General features: G+C 34.4%; 1 protein-coding gene across 2 annotated transcripts; it reads left to right on the top strand.

Moving 5' to 3' along the window:
- The first annotated feature begins 865 nt into the window (after positions 1-865).
- Positions 866-14,861, top strand: LOC134851114 (myosin-10-like). Of its 2 annotated transcripts, none has more exons than XM_063867048.1 (6): positions 866-1,151; positions 1,227-1,577; positions 6,664-6,938; positions 10,624-10,881; positions 13,675-13,834; positions 14,622-14,861. In XM_063867048.1, exons 1-6 carry the CDS (start codon positions 890-892, stop codon positions 14,669-14,671), a joined length of 1,356 nt encoding a protein of 451 aa, XP_063723118.1. In that variant the 5' UTR covers positions 866-889; the 3' UTR covers positions 14,672-14,861. The 2 variants fall into 2 exon arrangements, with proteins under 2 accessions (XP_063723118.1, XP_063723120.1); XM_063867050.1 differs by having other exon boundaries at positions 913-1,021.
- The last annotated feature ends 6,996 nt before the right edge of the window (positions 14,862-21,857 follow it).

The raw sequence follows: 21,857 nt of genomic DNA, 5'->3' as shown, positions 1-21,857 counted from the left end.
GCGCCTCTGTTGTCAGACAAAACTAAAGTGGACTATTCAAAAACAATCTCAATCATTAGATGTATAATTTCATTTTTGCTCGTTGAATCTTTGGTTGTTTAAGTAGAAGCAGGTCTCTTTTCTCCACGAAAGGTACAGTATTCGATCCGGTTTTTAGAGCGTCTATGGCTGACCTGTAGTCTAGTTTCTCATTTTTGTTTCTTTCCTTTTTTCTCTTGGCTTGAGTAAAATGTCTGTGCGGCTTAAAAAAAATTTACTGCCTTATTGTTTCTACATGGTCCGACTGGATACTTTTCTGCAAGTTATTTGGAAAAAAACGATTTTACACCTTTGACATTTTGGATTGTTTCAATTGCTTCCTGTAATTGTTTCACGAGAATGGTGTTTTGCCTAAATCACGTTTCTTAATGTTCTTTTTTCGTTAAATGTCGCTGCAACATATGCAGAACTTCAATAATTCATCGATTCATTGTACTTGTTTCTATCATGATTTTGGTAATAATGTCTTTTAGCAGTTGCAGTTGTAGTAGTAACTTCTTTGAGGATTTCTTAACTGTTGATTTTGGCGATGTAAAATTTAATTTCACCGCAATTTATTGAATAATTACTTTGCAACTAATATTAATTGTGAACTGATTCTTAGGTTTTTTAACTCCTCTAAGTTTCGTTCAACTTCAGTTCATTCTGTGCAGGTGTTAATTTTCTCAATCTGGTTGGCTTGATTCCCAGCCATCCTACTCTTTACTTTAATTCACGTTTTACTTTACTTTTCCCTAATTTTTGAAATTCCGATGGTTTTTTGACTGGAAGAGTTGATGAAAGACTAGTGTAGTAAATTTTTACATCAAATAAAGTGCACCTTGGCAATCATTAGCTTTGTTTTCAGAAAATGTCATCTGCAATTTCTCGAACGTCATCTTTGAAAGGAGGTGTAAGTGGAGGATTAGACCCGATAGTTAAAGACAAAGACTTGTGCAGAAAGATTGCTTACTCCTTGTCCAAATTCTTTGAAGACAAAGAAGTAAGATGTACTGATTTTGATTTCCACGCCTCTCTCAAGCAATTGAAAAATTTACCGACTGCTCGACTAGTCCGAGAGATGTACAACTTCTTTTTTCTTGAGCTGCTGAGTGTATCAATACCAGCTAAATGTAAGATATGAATCTGCAGATTTCAAGTTCATTTAGAATGCAACGAATGCTTCTTAAACGTGCTGTCCATTTTAGCTTCCAATGAAATAATATTGACACATTTGAAAACTCTGGATTATCCTTATGCAGTGCACAAAAGTTCAATTATGAATCCCAATAATTCGTCATCGTGGCCGTACAATCTAGCCATTCTTTCATATCTCAGAGATGTGTACATATTGGTTCATCCTTCTGTCAACGACGTCGGTGAAACTGATTTTGAAGAAAAAGATGGAATGCTTACTGGGATTGACCTGGATTTTGACGGACAATTGCAGAAGACAGTGGACCTGGACAAAACTGCGAAAGAAGATCTTCCCGAACTGAAAAGAATAATGCGATCAATGGTTTCCAGAGACATGGTGTTTATGGAATTACTCAATGACGGTACCGTTTTTTCTTGGCGTATAAACCTGACGTGTTAATCTATTATATATTTAAATACGGGCTTCACTATCTCGCCATGTTTAAGCTTTTTCAACGTATTATTTTTGCATGTTTAAGCTATATTGTATATTGCAATGGTTAAGAATTTTTTTTTCGATTTTCCAATTTGATTTTAGTGGTTACTTTACGAGTTTAAATTAAGCAGCCCGATATCGAATTAGGGGTTGCGAATTTGGCCTCCAATTTTGAATGCCCGAATCATTTTAGTTAACGAGATAAGACGATTTTTGAGATTTTTTCAAAAATTTTCAGAAATTTCAAATAAAATAATTTACAAAACTTGAAGTTCCCAATTGGGTGCTGTCAGAATACTCTAAGGAGTTACAAATCTTGCCTCCAAATCCTTGGAGTTCAAATCCTGTTCAAATCCTTGTAGTTTTCGAGATATGACGTTTTTTGTGATTTTTTCAAAAAATGTTCAGAAAACTTATATTAATTTTTTTTCGCAAAATCTGAAATTCCCACTCCTGTAGTTGGGTCCTGTCAGAGTAATCTCAAAGATTGCGAATCTTGCCTCCAAATATGACTGCTCAGTTCATTGTAGTTTTCGAGATGTGACGTTTTTTGTGATTTTTTTCTAAAATTTTCAGAAAACTTAAATTATTATTGTTCTTTGAAATTCTGAAATCCACAACGCTGTAGTTGGGTACTGTCAGTACTATCAAGGATTGTGAATCTTGCCTCCAAAAATGACTGCTCAAATCTTTGTAGTTTTCGAGATATGACGTTTTTTGTATTTTTTCAAAAATTTTCAGAAAATTTCAATTAATTCTCAAAATTTGAAATTCCCAACCTTGTATTTGGGTGCTGTCAGAATACTCTAAGGAGTTACAATCTTGCTTCCAAATATGACTGTTCAAATCCTTGTAGTTTTCGAGAGATGACTTTTTTGTGATTTTTCAAAAAATTTTCAGAAAAAAACTTATATTAATTTTTCTTCCGCAGAATCTGAAACTCCCAACCCTGTACTTTGGTCCTGTCAGAGTAATCTCAAAGATTGCCAATCTTGCCACATGCGAATGCTAAACGCGACTGCTCAAATGCTTTTAGTTTCCGAGATGTGAAGTTTTTTGATTTTTTCAAAATTTTTCAAAGAACTTATCTACAAAGAAATTCAAAAAATTTGAAATTACTAACTTGATGAAGATATAACCTTTTGTCAGCGTACAGCCAGGCGTCTCAAATCTTGCCTCTTAATATGAATGCTCAAATCCTTTTAGTTTCCGAGATAAGACGTTTTTTTTAAATTTTTTTCGGGAAAATTAGGTTTAAAAAAATTCTGAAAAATTTTGGATTCCTAACCCTATAGTAGGGTGCTCTCAAGGATTCTCAGTGGTTGCAAATCTGGCCTCCAAATTTCTCCAGAAGCCCATTAAGTTTTCGAGATGACGCTTTTAAAATAGGAATTAAAAAAAATAAAGTTCGAAATTACCAACCCTGTAATTGAGTGCAGTCAGAGTACACTAAAAGTTTGCAGATGTTGTTTCCAATATATGCGGTTTTTCATGAGTTGTCGAAAAATTTCGAAGCACCGAAGGTGCGTTAAACGCTAGTATATTTTATAGCTGTTTCCTTCGGAACGAAACGTCTTTTTTTTTCAGCGCAATTGCTTTTTTGCGCATAAGTTGTATCGCATTTGTTTTGCTGGAAAATGTAGGGTTTTTCTTCAAGACTAATTTACTTCACTGAAACTTGAAGGTCTAACTTATGAGCTTTTCACACATAAGTGCTCCTGGATCTTCTTTGGCTATTTTTTTGACTGGGTAATGCTGCCTCACCCTCAAGCAACGAGCACGGATCATGGTGAGCCTCGAACATCCGACCTTTCCATTGAGAGGCGGAGGCGTAATCACTTAACCACCGCTCCCTTGTTGTATTGTTTACTTCGGGTCTCTGAAATCCAATAAGATTGTTCTAATGATTTTACTTATTGTGCAGTTAAGTTTAGTCCAAGATTGTCGCATATTATAGACGTTTTTGTCGCGTTTTGTGGCGCGTTTTGTTAATAGTTAGTCTGTTCTTGTTTCTCTTAGTTTTTAAGAAAATTTCGATTGAAGCTTCGTTCTAATTTTGTCGAGGTATAAATTTTGTGTAAATACAAAAATTGGAAAAGAAAACGAAAATTTTCGGTTGTTTTTGCTTGATGCAATGATTGAGTTTATTTCTGTTGATAGAGTTTGTCTAGAATAAGTTCGTCTGTTTTTTGGGTTTTTGTCTTTTTTTTGCAATGGTCAGCGTTTTTACGTCGTCTTTTCTTCTCTTGAACCTTGGATAATGCATGAGGCGTGAAGCTTTGATGCGCCTCCCTCTAATAAATTGTAGGACTATTGTTATACAATATAATTCGATGTTTTTTCTCGGAATGTTTTTTTCTTGTTTTAACACGATCCGACATTTAAATATCTTTGTTTTTGTACAGCTAACTGTAATGTATAAATTTTTGAGCTTAGATTAATAGTATTTAGGCCCTTGCGAATTATTATTTTTACTATTTAGTCTTGAAAAAATAATCAGTAGCTTTTTTTTCTAGATTTTTTTTCCAAAATTATTGGCTGGAAGGTTCCATTCAGAATGTGAGTTGGCACAAATCGATTGCTTTTAAGGATACTATTTTTTAAATAATATTTTACTCATTCTTTGAAAGCAGCTTCAGTTAATGTTCGAATTTTTTTTCGAGTGGATTTTTAGTGTCAATGAAGACATTTATTTAGTTCGTGCTGACTTATCTGGAAAAGTTCTCAGTTTTTGTTCAATATTATTTTGCGGTTTCAATGCAGAATCATTTGCTATAAGAGGAAAATTACGCTCTCCAATAATAAAAGTGCAAATGACGGAACATTGTTACTAACTTATAGTTCCAAAACTGGTTTTAGTTTTTCGATTTCTGAGCGCAATAAAGAAATTTATTGTTGACCCAATTTTCTCAATTTGGCTAGTTTTTGAAAAGTGTCATAAAATTTCTTCAAATTTAAAAAGCTTAAAGCCGTATATATTTTGAAAATGTTTGAAAATTAATCAGTACTGTTTTGGTGTTTGAGTTAATTGACGCTTTTGCAACTGTCTTTTGGCTAGGATTTCCACATCTATCTTTGCTTGTTCACATGTTTGTTGGTCAACTTGTTACAATTAACTCTTCATAACATTCAGTTTCTTTGGGACGTTTCTGTAAGTTCATTCTATTTCTTTAGTTAGAAGGCAAGCAAACTCCACTATCGAACAGTAAACGTGCTGAGGGTACGAAAAACGGTGACCAGCGGAATAAAAGTTATACCTATTGGTCCTGTGTTTTCAAATTGGGTTAGTTTTTATCAAAAAAAGCCAAGCAGAAATTGTTCTTGAAATTCAAAGAGCTTTAAGGGCATGTATTTTTCAAAAGCAAGTCAATATTTTTTGTTTCCTTGCGTTTATTGAATCCTTTCCAACTCTGTTGGCTATGTTTGTAATTTAACGGTTCGCATATCTCAGGCGAGAAGGACTGATAAGTCGTTCCACTGAACGGATGGTGCTGATTGCGTAAAGTTTCAAGTACATAGCTGAAAAAATAAAACGGGAAATCAGAATCATTTGATATGCGGTTTAATTTTGCTTGTAGAGGGTCGAATATACTCTTGTGTTATTGCGTTTTTCGGTATTTTAGTTTCTGATTGTTTATGTTTATGCTTATAATTTAACCCTCAATAATCGATTTACATGTGCACGAACGATTATACTGCTTATATGACTTATATACTGATTACGGTTTATAGATGTTAGTTTTTTTCTGATTTGTAAAGTGAACATGAAAGAAGATATTTTCAATGGTAAAATTGTTTGATCAGCAGAAGCTAACGGATAAAGGCTACTTGGTTATGTTTCAAGCATTTTACTCGTTATTTCACAAAACTAGGCGAGCGACTGTATAAATCATCATCAGCAATTTTTTAAACTCTTATTGGTTGTTTTGATTCAGTTTTTTTGCTCGAGTCTCTGGATCTGATTAGAAATCTTTGCATATCAACTTTATGCAAAAGTTTTTGATCGTAAAGTTTTATAACAATTTGACACAACTCATTGTTCCGGCTACTCGGGACATGGAGGAGTAAGAAAGAACTGTCGATGATGTTCCTTTTCTAGCTGCACTTCAACTTAGTGCCCTTGGTAATGTTGAGTAATTTTTGTGATGGTTAAGAGTCCAAGAACATAGTGAAGACTTTTACATAGGTCATAAAGATCTTTTTCATGAAAAGAATATTTTTTGCATTTTTTCGCTCGTACCAATCGTGGGATACTAATGACTGTTTTTTTTAATCTATCAGAGGAGTATTCTCTACGTTAAGTGTATTTAGCCTTAATTTTGAAGCGTCATTTTTTGAAACGCTTGCTTTTGAAAATCGTTAAAGCAGCAATCATAAATTGTTGGTGAAATTCAAAGAGCTTTAAGGGCATTATTTTTTTTTAAAAATCGAACGTTGAAGTTTGCTCAAAAAACAAATCAGTTTTTTTTCTGTTTCCTTGCGTTCATTACTCTTTTCCAATTGTCTGTTGGCTATGTTCCTCGAAATTTGAGCGTTTTAGTTTTTTCAAAAATTATGTCCATATTATTTTGACTGTCTCCTTGCGTTCATTGGCTCTTTTCCACTGTCTGTTGGCTATATTTTGACTGGTGTTTCGCTCAGTATCGCAATTAACCGCGCTTCATGCGTTAGTGCATGTCGAAATAAGTGTTTAGTTCTCTAAATTACCTAACATCAATTTTTTACCTGTCTTGTAGATTTTTGTTTCGGAGCTCGATTGTTGACCTCGATTTGTGAGAGTGTGAAGCGCAGTTACGCTTTTTTGAAAAAAATCTACCCGCATATTACAGCAAAAATGAACCGAGAAAGAAATTTACTGATAAATATTGAATTGACCAAACTAGAAGAATGAATTAACTTGAGAAGAATGAATTAACTTGAAGTTCGACCGAAATTGAATTGATCCCAGAGATTTTTATGCTAATTGGGTTGTCAAGTTTTTTTTTCTGTCTGACATTTGTTTTTTTTTTTAGTGAAAGCCCGGCTGGATGCTCGGGATGATTTGCGGGCCGATTTAGAGGAAAAAAGTCAAGATTTCGAGCAGCATTTCGGATCACTGGAGCAATTCGAAGAGATCATGGCTGGAATAGCAAAGAGCAAGAGGGAACTTGCAGAACTGTCTTGTGAAGTAGAGCAATGTGAAAGAGAGAAGGAATTAGCATCTGTTGCGTTTGGCCAAGCGAGGAACAAGTGCAAAATGACGTTAGAGGAAATAGAACGTTTACTTCTTCTCCACTTTCCTTCAAAGGTACTAAAGTTCTGTTTTATGAGATATGAAATTTGCTCGCAAGTGGCTGTACAGTTTTGCCTGGCTGCTGAATGTTAGCAAGACAAAATTTTCTTCTGGGCACTTCAGGCGGGTTTAAGTATAACATATTGCCAATAGATAGTAATTTTGCTGGGAAGTGCGCCGAAAAAAAAAGATTTTTTTTTTGGTCATAGTCTTTCAAAAAGTGTCTGAAAACGTCGTTTTTTGGCCTGTATTTTTTTGAAGAAATTTTGATCAAAATTCGCAAGAAAATCCCAGGACCGCACTTGCAGCATTATAAAGGTGTAAAATGTTTTCGAATAAATTCGACTAAAGGTTTAGATGTCAATGAATTAAATCATTTTTCAATTTTTACACATCGTCTGCATTCGGGAACTTTTTCATTACACGTGTGAGCTTTAGTGTCTTAGTCCGATTTTTTTCCAACCCAACTCGCGAATAAAAATAATCATTGAAAGTGTTCACTTATATAGAAATTTCACTGTTGCATTGGAAATTGCATAGCATCTGTTCTCTGCTTTATTTGTTGCTAGTTTTGACACTAATTGAGCGTCCATGGCTTAGTTCGTGAGACTCTTTTGATGTAGTTTACAGAAGGTCGTAGGTTTCTATTGAGACGTTGTCGAATTTTTCCTACTTCGAGGCTTATTTCAGCTTTTCTTTCTGCACTTTAAAGAGCTGCTTTTTGTCGTGTAGCTAGGCGATGGCATCAACTTTCATAGCTTAAGTATGACGCTCTGTAAATCAACTGTTAGTGCCTGTTGACAGAATATTTTCAAATTGAAGTTAATAATGGCTACTTTTGTGAGTTCTTAAGACCATTCTTCATTGTTCGTGTTCTCATTGGGGCTTAAAGCTACATGTAATATGATTCGTTTGTGTGTGATTGTTTATTACGCTTGCGAAGCTAGTGTATTAGTGCGAACATGTTTTTTTTCAAGCTAAGTCGCAAATATTGGTGCCACTTTTGGGTCACCTTTACAGCTTTTTGTAGCATGTGCTTTGACATTCGAATAGAAATAAATGAACTCAGTTGATGCCTTTTTAGTTCATCAAATGAACCGAAAAAAGTGATTTGCTTCAAACAGCATAACAATAATGAAAACTCGATTTCAGAAATTTTCTAACAATATATACTCGCAATTTTTGAATCGCATAATTTATACATCATGTGGCTCGATGCTTTCAGATTTGTTAGATGCAAAGATAGTGCGGATGCCTTCAGTTTGTTATATTTCAAATTATTACTTGCAAAATTGAGACTACTTGTATTTTGCTGAATTGCACTGGCAATTTATTAGCATGTGTAGCCGCGTTATTCGTAACTAGTGTTTTTAGGTTGTTAAGCTTGCGTGGCTGAGGGGATAGTGCGTGAGACTCAAAGTCTTTTGATTGACGTAGGTCGCAGATTCGCATCCACGTAGCCGAGTTTTTGCTAGTTAGAGGCTTATTTCTACTTTTCTTCATTTCACTTGATAGAGCTGCTTTTTGGTCGTGTTCTCGCAAGTGTTTGCGAAGCGCAGCTTTGCCTCTGTGTTAGGATTTTTCTGGTTAACGGCCTAGTGTGACCAACATTGGCATGATTAGTGCACAAGCGGAACTTTGGCTATAATACTAATTGACTTTTCATATGTTAATTGCATATTATGTTGCTCAGTTTTAATGCAAAATTGAAAAAATTGTTTTTTTTTTTCGTTTTAGGTATCTCAAGGAAAGCTTCAAGGGGGTCCTGTGTAATACCATTGTAAAGCCCTGATAGTCGTTTTTCGATTTCTTGAAAAATCTTTTTAAAAAAGCTGTCCCTGTCGAGTTAAACTGGTCTGAATGTTTTAAGACGCTTAAACAAAGCGCGTTGCTGTTGTTATTACCTCGAGTTTCGGTCTCTTTCCCTAATGCTTTCTCCGAGTCTAAGAAGGGTGCGTTTTCAATCGACAGAAGTCACATCTTTTTAAATTTTCGATTGAGATAATTCATCCATGAAGGGTTACCAACTGGTCTCTATTACACTGACCGGTAACTGTTGGTCTCTTAAAGCTATCCTCTTACTGGTCTTTATTTTTTGGTAACATCCTTTGGTACTTTTTGATGAGACCCATTCTCGGCCGGCTGATTATAAAATTTTTCTAAATGCTCCTTCGGCGCCAATATATACTTAATTTCAAGGACAGCGCGCGTCAAAAAACTAGTTCTAGTAAAAGCTTTCCAAAAGGTAAAGGTGACTCAAAGTGGCCTTTTTTAAATTTGACTGCGGCGCTAGAAATTTTAGTCTAAGTAGTTTCATTTTTTATGTCACTTGTTTGTCACTTATTTTTTGTTCATTATGAGGTATCTCCGGCATATTTTGAAAAGGTCACTTTTGTTTTATGTTGGTAATTCTGCGTCCCAGTTAAGTTGTTTTGTTCTTAATGACTTTGCTCAGCGTCATAACATCGTAAATTTGCATGTTCAATGATAAAGCAAAAATGTTCAATTTGAGCAATATGTATTGGTGTGGAAAGTCCGCATACTTAAGGATCTTTTTTGTCGCCCTTCGTAGCTTTTGTTTAACAACATAGAGATCTTTGTTCGAATACTAGTCAAAGCAAGCATGCATGAGGATGATGGGAAGGAACGATCATTGATTTATGCATTAAGCTTTTGGGAAGGCGTAAGTGAAGGCGAAATCGGCCATCATTATTCCTGAATCGTTTTTTTGCTATGAGAGTTCAAATTCTTCGAGTAGTCGATGTTCTTTTTTTGCGTGTGTGAAAAAAAAACGGAATAAAAGTCCGGGTGTATTTAAAATGAGGGCTTAATAAAATGAAGTGGGCTTATCTTCGAATTAAGGCGTGAGTTGTCAATGTTGATTTATTCCTTCAAGTTTGGCTGTGAAGGCTGCATTCGGCATGGTTAACAATTGTTCTGTAACTAACAAAGTCTTTTTCGACTGAAAACAGTTTTTATCCGATCGACAGTGCATTCGCGATTGATATCTTGATCATGGCTTTGATTGCTGACTGACTGACTAGTCAGCGAATTTCAGGGACGGGTTGAAAAAGGCAACAAGAACTTAGAGGTTATTTTCAACCTACAAAGTGCATAAAACATGTAACCTTGAGGCTAATGTTGAATTCGAAATTATGCGATGAGAACAGACCCTCCCAAAAACTGCCCTCCTAAATCTGAGGTTTTGTTTGCAAAGAGTAGAACGAGTTGTAGGAAGCTCCGCTGCATAAATGATTGCGCCTAAACTTTTTAACACAAGAAGTTCTGGCCCTCGGAAAAGTCAAATTACCCCTGTCCTTCCGCATCAGTACAAAAAAATCATAAACTATCAAATAGGTATTTCTAGCTTTAGCTGGCCTCTAGATTATTTATTTTCGGGTGGATTGTAGACATAAAAAATGAAAAGATTTGCTGAAAGACCTGAGCCTTGAAAGATAATTGAGCATACGATCCTGGCCGGCCACTGAGGTGATCGCATTTTTTCTATCCCTTTAGCCCTTTTCTTGAACAATTCACCGTATCAAATAATTTTAGAACCGTAGCCTGCAAGCTAGATATATAATTTTATGCAAAAGTGTAGTCCTTTTGGTTCAGCTGTTAACCAGGAATAGGGTAATAAACGATTGCACCTTAGAGTACTAATATGTCGAGAAGTGAAAATGTCTATTAATTTCTTCAGAGTAAAGAAGTGAAGGCTTGTTTTTCTCACATCAACTGGAATAATTGTCACGAGAGCCCAAGTCACGATTTCTCCAAGTTCGATCAGCTCAAAGAAGACCTCGTCGAACACTTGGAGAATCGGGAGGCGGAAGTGCGGGCCGAGTTGGAGGCGACTAATGAGGAGTTGTCTGTCTTACACGAGGAAGTTGTGGAGCTGAGAGAGAATGTGGAAAACGAGGAAGAGAACTATATGAGTCTGCGTGCACGTGAACAAAGTGTAAGGCTAATCCTGTGATTTAGGCTGAAGCTTGTTTTTGTCGAATCAAATGGGAATTTAGTATTAATTTGAATGGTTGAAATTGTTTTCAATTATGATGTATTTTAAAGTACAAAACTCTTAATATAGTTGTACAGCACTATAATTTAGCGCCTCTCCCGCCCTTACCTGCGTTTTTTACTCGTAAAACTTCGGCTAGCAATGGCTTTATGATAAAAATGAGCAGCCGGACTGATTAGGCTATTTTAACTAGCGATCAGCGTAGTGTATTAGTACGAACCTTCTTTTTTCTAACCTATCTCGCAAATAAAAGTGTTCATTGAAAGTTCATAGCATCTGCCTTGGAAGTTTCATACCATCAAATTCCATAGCATCTGAAGTTTCATATCATGTGACCAAGTGTGGTTGTGCATCAGACTAATTATCTCTTGGTCTCAGATGAATCCGAGACCTAGCTGAATTTTTACTATTTTGAGGCTTATTTCTACTTTTTGTTATCTATAATATATTTTAACTTGCGAAGCGAGTCTATTAGTACGAACCTTATTTTTTCCAACCTAAGTTGCAAATAAAAGTGCTAGTTTTGGTGGCACTTTGAACGATAGGCTGCTGTAGTAGTATAATGTCATATTTGCTTTAGCATTTGATTAGTAAAAAGTTAGCATAGTTGATGCATTTTTACTTCATCAAATGAACCGAAAATTTATTTGTTTCAAAAAGCACTACAATGATGGAAAGCTCGATTTGAAAAATTTTCCAAATCAAGGTATCTCGCAGTTTTTTTGACACGCATAACTTATACAAAATTTGGCTCTATGCTTTCGAATTAATTCTCTTTGTACTTGGTGTCTCTTTTGCGGCATCGAATTGGCAATTTATTAGCATAAGTGGCTAGTTTTTGGGGAATTTAAGCATCCGTGGCTGAGTGTTTAGTGCGTGAGACAAAATTGCAAAGTTGCCGATTCAAATCCTACGCGTAGCCGAGTTTTTGCTAATTCGAGGCTTATTTCTACTTTTTCTTATTTCACTTGATAGAGCTGCTTTTTGGCCGTATTCTCGTAAGTGTTTGCGAAGCGCAGCTTCTCCTCTGTGATAAATGCGGGATTCACTATCTTTACACGTGTAATTTTTTTCAGCGTATTGTTCTGGTATGTTTAACTAAAGAGATTTTTTTCACGTTTAAACTTTGTCGTAAGTTGCAATGGTTCAGAATTTTCCAGTTTGAAGTCAGTGGTTATTTAACCTAGTTTAAAATAAGCAGCCCAATATTGAGATGTTGCCCGAGGGGTTGCGCATTTGGCCTCCAATTATGAATGCCCGATAGTGGGAGGTTGCCCGAGGGGTTGCGCATTTGGCCTCCAATTATGAATACCCGAATCCTTTTAGTGTGCGAGATACGATAATTTTCTTAGGGAAACAAAAATTCACAAAATTTGAAATTACCTCATTTAATTGGTGCTTTTATGAGGTCGGGAAACATATAATTTCATCCCCCACCTATGAACTTAACCAAAAGAAAAAATCGTTTCATATGCTCGATTTATCTGAAATTTGGCGTGCATATAATTACCCGATTCCACAAATAGGCTTTTTTTCCACACCCCTCCCCCTGTTTTTAATTTTAATAAATGTGTTAAATGTTATTATGGCTAAACGCGTAAGATTGGGATGTACGGTATGAAAAGCAAATCTGTACATAATTGCTCAGCATGCCTTGTGACATTGTTAAAGTTTTATTGCATTATGACACTGTTTAAATAGTTGTTCAATTTTGAAATTGAACGGTTTTAGTTTTCGTTTGCTTCTATGAAAAATCAATATCGTCGGTAGATGTGGGAAACTCCTAAAATAGCCTTAAAACATTTGCTAAAATTCAGTGATTTCAAGAAAGGCTAAAAAAAGCTGTTTCTACCCCCTCCCCCCTCGCCCGCAAATTACCATTTAAAACACTTATTTAGGGTTGTCAATCTAATTAACTTTGCAAGGTGAGACAGTTGGCTATTCTGAATAAATATTCGAAGATAACGCATTTAGATAACGCGTTAAATCAAAAAATGGCTTATTCTTTTTCCCCCACCTCGCGTGAGCATCAATTTTATTTTATAACGTATTAAGTGGTTTTACAAATTTAGGTATGAAGAGCTAATATATTTTTTTGCATGGCCTAATATTCCGCGACGTACAGATTTTAGTTTTTCATAACAGTAGGACTATGTGAACAAACATTTTATTTGAAAAATCTAAGCTTTTAAAAAATGTGGACAGGAGAAAAAAAAGCCCAATTCATCTGCACCAACTGAAGTTGAAGTTTTCAAAATAGAGTAGATGAGGTGGGTTCCTTATGTAAAAAAGGGGGATTGGCTGATTGTTGAAATTCACATATTGGAGAAAGTTTAGTCAAAAAAGAATCTCTAGCCACGTGGGGGTGGGGGTGGGGGATGGTGTGGGGAACTGGAAAAGAGCCCAAATAAGGTTTTTCCAAACCTATTGTTTTTTATCGGATCTGGCTCTTTTTCCTTCCCCCACCTGCATTTTTTACAATTATGTTTTATTCACCTTGTCTGATTGTTGAAAAAGTTGACATGCTTGCTAATTAGGACATGAAAAACATATTTGGTCTTCATACATAACCTTGTAAAACCCCTCGTTACACCATAAATCTTCCATGAGGCGGATCTCTTGCTTCCCATATGTTTATTTTTGTTTTATTTAATTTTTATTTTTTGTTTGTCCCATAAATTGTTTAAAATGATGCGCTGAAGTTAGTTATGTTTTGTGTTGTTTAATGTTTAGATCCAGCGTAACCTGTTGAAGATAGAGGAGCAGAAGGAGAGGGCAATTGAGAAGCGAGACTTGAAGGACGAGGAGTTGTCGATGCGACTGAAGGAGTGGGAGCAACATGCGAAGTCTGCACTCTCTCTAGCTCACGCTGGCAACAAACAATTCCAGAAAGGTACTAGCTAGTCTATCTCCTTCAATCTTTCCCCGCTCTTTTGATAATTAGATAATTAGACGTGGTTTTGCAATTTGCAGAGAATATGTATCGAATTCTATCCAGCCTGTTTGAAGATAGCCAGATTCTCTTGTTTCCTCTCTCGACTAATTTATTCCTGTTGAACGAAGATATATATATTTTTTTCGCGAAACAAGGACGTTTTTTTTGCGTGTTGAACTTTCACATGGGGACCTTTCACACTTGAACTTCCACACATGCAGCCGAAATTGGCCAGGCTGTGGTAGACCTGAAGCTAGAAGTCAGGGTAGCTTGTCCTCACATACTATCGCTGTCATGGCAGGGGATCGATTGCATAATCTGACGCCCTCGAAGTGAACGCTTTACCAGTATGGACCATTTTTATGGTATTGTCGAACTTTTAAAAAAAGAGTCAAAAACTCAGTTTTTGGGCATTTTATGGAAATTTCTGCTCCCCATCAAAGTGGTATATATTGGCGCCACAGTCGCCTTTGTGAAAATTTAGGGGCGGTCGGCCGAAATTGGATGTCGCAAATAGTCCCAAAGGGTCGAATCCCCATCCCCTAAATCCGCCCGGCCTAGTGTTGCGCTAAATTTTACGATGAGAATAGAATGTTCAATTATTCAGTTTTTTCAGGTAGGTTTTTTAGGAAAGTCTCAAGATTTGATCATGCTCATTTTTCAATAGGAAGGGTTTAAGTTTTGTGGCAGATCAATTGTTCCTCTTCTCTTGCTTTTTTCTGGGTATATAACGATTTTGTTTCAGATGCGAACTTATGCAAAGATTTGGCCAAAATTGCCAAGGAGAAGAATTGAAGACAAATAAAGTGCAATAATATCTTGCTCAACAACTAGCCGAATGAAAAAAACATTGGTGTGATTTTGATTAATTTTGTTTTGGTTGTTTATTTGAAATCATTTGTATCTTATTAGATGTATTGTTGTTTATTTGAAATGATTTTTAGACTCGATAGCATATTTTTACAAATAAATTTTTGAGAAATTATGACTTCGTTATTTTTAAAATCAACACTAAGGTGATAGCAAAGGTGGTAACAAAGACTGGTAACATAGACTGGTAACTAAGGTGAAAAAAAGGTAGAAAACATAGGTGCTAGGTAAATCAGACGACAGGATAGCAAGATGAAAAGACTATAATACGACAAAATTTCTGTGCCCTGATTGCTTTCACTCCTCTTTTCAAGAACAATGTACGCAATTGTCAAAACTAATTGCCGCGTTTAAGTTTTCTTCCTGAATTGTTTTTTCAAAGTCGCCGTAGCTTTAACTGTCATCTCAGCAGATGGTGGTTACATCCTACAACACATCAACTTCTTGGTACATTCCTCGGCTTACGTGAAGCATCATTTCTCGTGTCTGTTTTGGTTCCTTCTTACGTTGTTCACTTTAAATTTATATAGAAATTTTAAAAATGCTCTCAATTTAGAAAAAAGTTAATGGTTCGAAAAACTAATGCTTTTTCAATGAAAAATGGTAGCAATTATGATATTTCACAGCGGAATAAAAAATATCTCTAGTTTTATCAGAAAGTGTTCATCACAAAAAGAAGTTTTCAAGTGGCAATGAATATAGTGAAGAATTGGTCGTCTCGTCTAGTTTTCAGGATAAAGTCTTCAACATTGTTCGCGCCAAATACGATCTTTTGCAGTTTGACTTCTGATTTTTTTCTAAGTTCGAACCTAACCCAAAATTCAGTTGCTAAAATAGGAAAATTAAGCTCTTTAAGAACAAAACCAGCAAATGGCAAAAAACTGACTGACATCCTAAATCGCGGTTTGACTTTTTCTCAAATTCATTTCGTTTCATTTCTTAAAAGCAAAACAGACTCCATTATCGAAACTAAAAGTCGGTCACAAAAAAACGATAGACTTCTTATTTCGAAAAGGGATTGAAGTTTTCAGATTTCCCAGCGGAATAAAAAAGTTTATCTATTGCTTTACTTTTCTCAAAGTTACAACTGGGCAAAGTTACAACTGAGTGTCAATATCAATAAATTTATGTTCATAAATTTTTCTAGAAATTCAAAGAACTCAATGAACTTATTTTGTTCATTTTGAAATTCGCTTATTTCGAAAAAAAAATTAGCCAGTTTTTTTCCTAGCGTTCATTGATTCTTTTCCAACTGTTGGCTATAGTTTGATTTTTCATCGAAATGAAAGTTTCATTTTTGATCCAGTTTTCTAGCAGTAGGTTCAAGAAATTCAAATAGGTTTAGTTCAATTAAATATTGAAAATGCTTCTAAAAATCAGTCAATATGTTCGATCTCTTGAGTCCATTGACAATTTCTTAACCGTCTGTTGGTTGAATCTAAGATCAGTTAAATTACATTTGTTAAAAAGAAAACTATGCTCCAATTGGTTCTAGTAAGCTGTTAAAACTTAAAGCTTACTGATTCAAAGTTTCAGTTTTCTCAATTTGAGTTAATTTTAGAAAAGGGACAATCATTAATTTTTCTTGAAATATAAAGAGTATTAAGGCCATTTATTTTCACCTGTGTCCTTGTATTCATTGACACTTTTCTAACTGTCAGTTGGCGATGTTTGATTTCTTTATAACCTTGCTTGTTTTCGTTTTCAAATAAATATCATTTTCGTGTAAATTTTATGCAAAAGCTTACAAAAAAAACAATTACTCAAACCGCTCATTTTTGAACCTAAGCAAATAAATAGAAAACGATGTTGTTCGACGCGTCAGCTAAGCATAATAGGTTTGATACAAGTTATTTTTTAGAGCTGTACTTTTTAAATTCCTACCCTTGTCAGAAAAAAGTAATTTTGAAAAGTTACGGTAAAAATATTTATGATGAAGTTTTTGTTTAAATGTTCTGCTACAATATATGTTGTCGATATGATATTTGTTATCGCAATTGGCTATTTTGTGTTGTCACAAATAGTACTTAGTATATGTTTTTGTTACATAAGCCACCATGCGCGTGTGATTATGAGTTGAGTTTTTTTGCTACGTAAGTCGCTCATTTTAGTGCAAAATTTATAGTTATATTAGATTTTGGGAACATTTCTATACACATGCGAATATATGATTTCGCTACGATGTCGTAATGGAAAGAACGATATAGCCACTGATTAATAATAATAAAATTTTGAAGGGTTTGAGGTTAATTACTCGCGCTTTGAAGCACTTATCTATATTGTCTGCCAATTTTTTTTAAATTCAAATATATTGAATTGCTGATTTGAAATCGAGGCAAGCTTATTAGTCCTAATTATTGCCCACTTGACTCAAATTTTATAATTCACTTTTTTTTTGTTCCGCTTAGTGTAAAGTTTTTTTCCACTCAAAATCAGGTACCACAAACAATCAACGGAATGAGTCGACTGATATACCATCAAAACATTTTTTCAAGGTCGAGAAAAAACCGGGTAAAATTTTTGGTTTATTTTCGAACGAATATAGTGAGCGAGCAGGCTTTTTTGTTTTTGTCTAGCAAATCATATAGCACATATAAGCATTGGATTGAATGGCGGCGTAATATATAACTCAATTAAAAAATTTCAAAAAGTTTACAAGTGTCGAAAAAACTGGTTTAAAATTATTGAGTTTCAGTTCAATTTCGAGAAAGATAAGCAAGCGAGCAGGCAGGCTTAGCATAGTAGGATAAGCGGCGAAACTTTTGTTTTAATCCAAAACAATTATTTTTCGAAGTTTTTTTTTATTTTTTCATTTTTCGAAGTTTTTGGGAATAAAAACTTGAGAATTCCAAAAAATGTTCCAAAAAAATTAGACTTTTTTTAGTTTTGGTTCGATGTTGATAGTTTTCTTTAATTTTTCTGTCATTTTTTGTCAAAAACTGTTGCCAAAGTTTTCTATGTTACTGTGACTGTCGAATTTTTCTAAATTCTAGGCTTTCGTCTGATCTCTTTATCACACCGCGCACAAAAAACGCCTAATTTGAAACAAAAACAACCAACCTTTTACATGTCTTTTTTTTAGTATGGTCGTCGCATTCTTAGCTATTTGCACAGCAACCGGCCATCTTTGTTACTTTTTGAAGAAGCTAATTTTGTTTTAAGGCATATTTTATGTTTTGCTGTTTCCCTTTATTAGCCGTTTTTACAGAAAATCGAAACGGTAACATATAAAAGTGTAAAATTAGTTGGACTGATTCTGAATCTTAATCTGATTCCGCGCTAATGTTGAATCTTAACTTACTTTTCGCCTTAGCTTAACATTTTTCTCCTAAAACCCGATTTCATAGTTTTAATTCTCGGAAGTTCTACAGAATGTACTGATGGAGCTTTTGGATTGTATGTTTTTGTTTAAACTTACAAAGTAACTTTAATTACCAGCAAACTAAAAAATACAAGTTGATATTGAAGTAGGGTTGTTTCCTTACCCTTGTTTAAATATGGACAATTATAAAAATTTCTTGAAATTGAATGGCCCTAAATCTAGTATTTCGTTCGCTGTAATAAAAAAGTTGAGTTTTCAATTTCCTGTTTTCGGTCACAATTTTCCAGTTTTCTATGTTTGCTTTCGTTTAAAAAATACATCTTTCTATAAAAAAAAATTTTGACCTATCAATTTGACTACTATCATTGGCAAATGTAAGCATGTTTTGTCTGATAGACCGTATTGTGAATTGCAAACCTCCTTGCTCGATTTATGATCGATTCTGGTTATTTTGAAACACAAATCATTTTTGTATTTAACAAGTTTTCCCTATCAATTATTCACCTATTATTACAATAGATGTGTTTTCGTAAGGGGGAGTTGTGATAATAAATGCGCCGATTGGACTCTTATGAACACAGAGTCTTCCTTCTACAATGATTGATCCTTTTGTTGTTTTGCCTCAGTGTGTGATTTATTTCTAAATTTTTTATCCAGTCTTTTTTCCCGAAACAATTGCGTAATACTTAATGGTTTATTCAGCTTATGCTGTCTTTTTTCAGCTACATATGAATTTTCCGCTTTTACAAAATTGTAAACAAAAGAGCAAAAATTTTTGCTTTGATTGAAAATAGCCTTCAGTGTATTCTAAATTGCAAAATGAGAGACACTTTAAAAAAGAGCGGAAAGTAGCGCTAGCCTATGCGAAGTAAAAAGCTCAAAGATAAGTAGATTTTTTATGAAGATTGACTAGGCATCATTGCAATTTCAACTGCACAGCAACCGGACATTTTGAGTTTTTGAATTTGGCGACAAACTTCTAAACAAGCGAAGGCAAAGAAAGATGAATGTTTAGTGTTGATAAATAGTTGCTGCAGGTTAAGCAATATCTACTAAAACTAAAGTTTTTCACAGCTACGTCATCGGTTTTTTGATTATCTTCAACATAGGTTCCCTTGGATTGAAGATAGTTTTACCATATCTCACTCGACCCATCTTACTTATTGTGGTATCTGAGTTTGCATAGATAAAAGGTAGAAAACTAAAGAATGCCTAGTGAAAAAACATCATTTGCAAGGGTAAAAAACGCAATTTCGAAAAAGTGCCCAAAAGTTTTCAAAAATTTGACTGCGGCGCAGAAAATCGACCAAAACAGCTTATTTTTAGTGCTTTAGGAGAGCACGGAAAATCAATTTCGTCGACCTAAAAAAAATCCTAGATCCACCCCTGTTCACAATTGATAATCACGATGCTTTTAATTAGCTACCTACAGTTTTTTTAAGTCACCTTTTTTCAAGGGTTTGAAGAATTGCCTACGCGCATTTTTTGAGATTTTCTTTTTTCCCACGGTTTACAGCGATTTGAGCTTTTTCTAGCCAGTATTATTGGACGAACTTGAGTTCGAATTCAGGGCTTCTACAGAGGTTTTAAGACCTAGAGCTATCTAGGGCAAGTCGAAAGTGCAATAAAACATCCAGTTCTTGTTTAAATGAAGAAATTGATGAGCCAAACAATTTTTTTACAAAAGCCAAACATGTTTTTTGATATGAGACAAACAGGTTTTTAACAAAAGTTATTTTTGGGCACTATTTTCAAAAAAAAGAGAAAATTTCGTTTCTTTATGTTTTGTATACTTGCAAAACTTTTGTCTCACAAATCCAAAAAGTGACGTTTTCTTGCACTGATAAAAATGTTTAGTAATTGCTTTTGTTGAAAAAATACAAGAATTTAGCAAACTCTAAACTGGGAACAATTTACATAAAAATGAAAGTTGACAACAATGAAATTAAATAGCAAGTTTTGCACTAATTAGCCCGGGATGACAAAAAATGCTAGTCATGCAATTCCCATACAGTTTCCCATACAGTTCATACGTTTAAAAAAGTGCATAAAAATCGATGACTAACATTTTTTCTATACTATGGAACTGTATGACTAACATTTTCCCATAATAAAACTGTATGGCCGTAAATGGGAACTGCATGACTAGCATTTTCCCATAATGAAACTGTATGGCCAAAAGTAGGAACTGTATGACTAGAACTTACCCATAATGAAACTGTATGGCCATAAATGGGAACTGTATGACTAGCGTTTTCCCAATCCTAAAAAATTGAATAGAAAAATCTAATTGAGCTATAAATTTAAATCTATACACAAACTTGTAATCGTGCAATCTCAGAACTGCTGAGACAAACCTGAGAAAACTAACAGATTTGCGTTTTCTGTAGGAAATTCTTCGCGGCTCAGGGGAAAGCTGAGTTTCCTAGTCTTATTGAGATATGCCTAAAATACCTAAAAGAGTATTTATTTTCCTGAAAATACTTAAAAAACTTCCTAACTAACTTAACGTTTTTTGTTTTCTCAATACAAATTGTTTTTTTTTGTCAAAAATTCGAGTCATACAGTTCCCATAGTATGAAAACTGTATGACTAGCGTTTTTTCAAGAAAAAAGACATTTTTTTGAATTTTTTTGTCTGCTTCAACAAGTTCGGTGATTAACGTGTGACAGCTGACTAGTTTTATGAGATTCGTAACTAACTTAACTTCTTTTTGATTTCTCAATGCGAATTTTTTGTTTTAAAAAATGCTAGTCATAAAGTTCCCATAGTATGCCCATAGTATGGAAACTGTATGACTAACATTTTTGGAATTTAGAAAAAACAATTCATTGTCTTAATTTTTTTTCGTCTATTTCAACAAGTTTGGAGATTATTTTTTTACCACTGACTAGTTTTATGAGCTTCCTGACTAACTTAACTTTTTTTGTTTTCTCAATACAATTTTTTTTTTCAAAAAATTCTAGTCATACAGTTCCCGTAATATGGAAAATGTATGACTAGCATTTTTTCAAGAAAAAAGACAATTTTGAGTTTTTTCTCTGTTTCAACAAGTTTGGAGATCAACGTATGATAACTGACTAGTTTTATGAGCTTTAAAAAAAACTTAATTTATCTTTCTTCTCAATAAAAATTGTTTTTTTTTTGTTTTACAAAAATCTAGTCATATAGTTCCCATAGTATGGGAACTGCATGACTAGCATTTTTTCATAGAGAAATCGTATGGACCTGTATGTGTAGCATTTTTGTCTATGGCCCGAGAGTCATTATTTTGTACCACTCTTTGGTTAAGTTTGTTTTTCTATGGCTTAACTGCCAGCAAACGTTGTTCTGATGCATGCAAAATTGTCAGTATACGCTCTTTAACGCTGGAAGGTAACATTCAAGTTTTCAGGTGACAGTCTGAAGAGTTTTTGAAAGCGCTGCTGTTTGATTACTGAAACGTAATTTTATTTACGTTTTATGATAAAAAGGTTGATGATCAAAAACTGTTTTATTGAAAATTGTGCCTCTGAATAAGAGCTTCCGATTCATAAATTTTACTGCAACCATTAAAATTTTTTAACAAATTTTCTGAAAACAGAACAAAGTGAGCCTTCAAATAACCAACCAAAATTTATTTAAGACGTTTGTGGCTACTCCCAAGGATCCATACAGGGGTTATTTTTTCTGCAAACTGTAACTTTTCTCTTTTGCTTAAGAACAGGGAGAACAAATGAAATAACATCGCACAACTAATTGGAATTACCTTAGATGAAATTTAAACTAACAACAAAACTTATTGATGTA

This window comes from Symsagittifera roscoffensis, chromosome 7 (genome assembly GCF_963678635.1).
Source record: "Symsagittifera roscoffensis chromosome 7, txSymRosc1.1, whole genome shotgun sequence".
Lineage (NCBI taxonomy): Eukaryota > Metazoa > Xenacoelomorpha > Acoela > Convolutidae > Symsagittifera > Symsagittifera roscoffensis.
This window is presented reverse-complemented; position numbering and strand designations above follow the sequence as displayed.

Coding starts and splice junctions, on each gene's coding strand:
- LOC134851114 (XM_063867048.1), top strand. CDS start 890: ATGTCATCTGCAATTTCTCGAACGTCATCTTTGAAAGGAGGTGTAAGT. Junction 6,939..10,623: donor TTCTCCACTTTCCTTCAAAG/GTACTAAAGTTC, acceptor TAATTTCTTCAG/AGTAAAGAAGTGAAGGCTTG. Junction 13,835..14,621: donor CAACAAACAATTCCAGAAAG/GTACTAGCTAGT, acceptor ATTTTGTTTCAG/ATGCGAACTTATGCAAAGAT.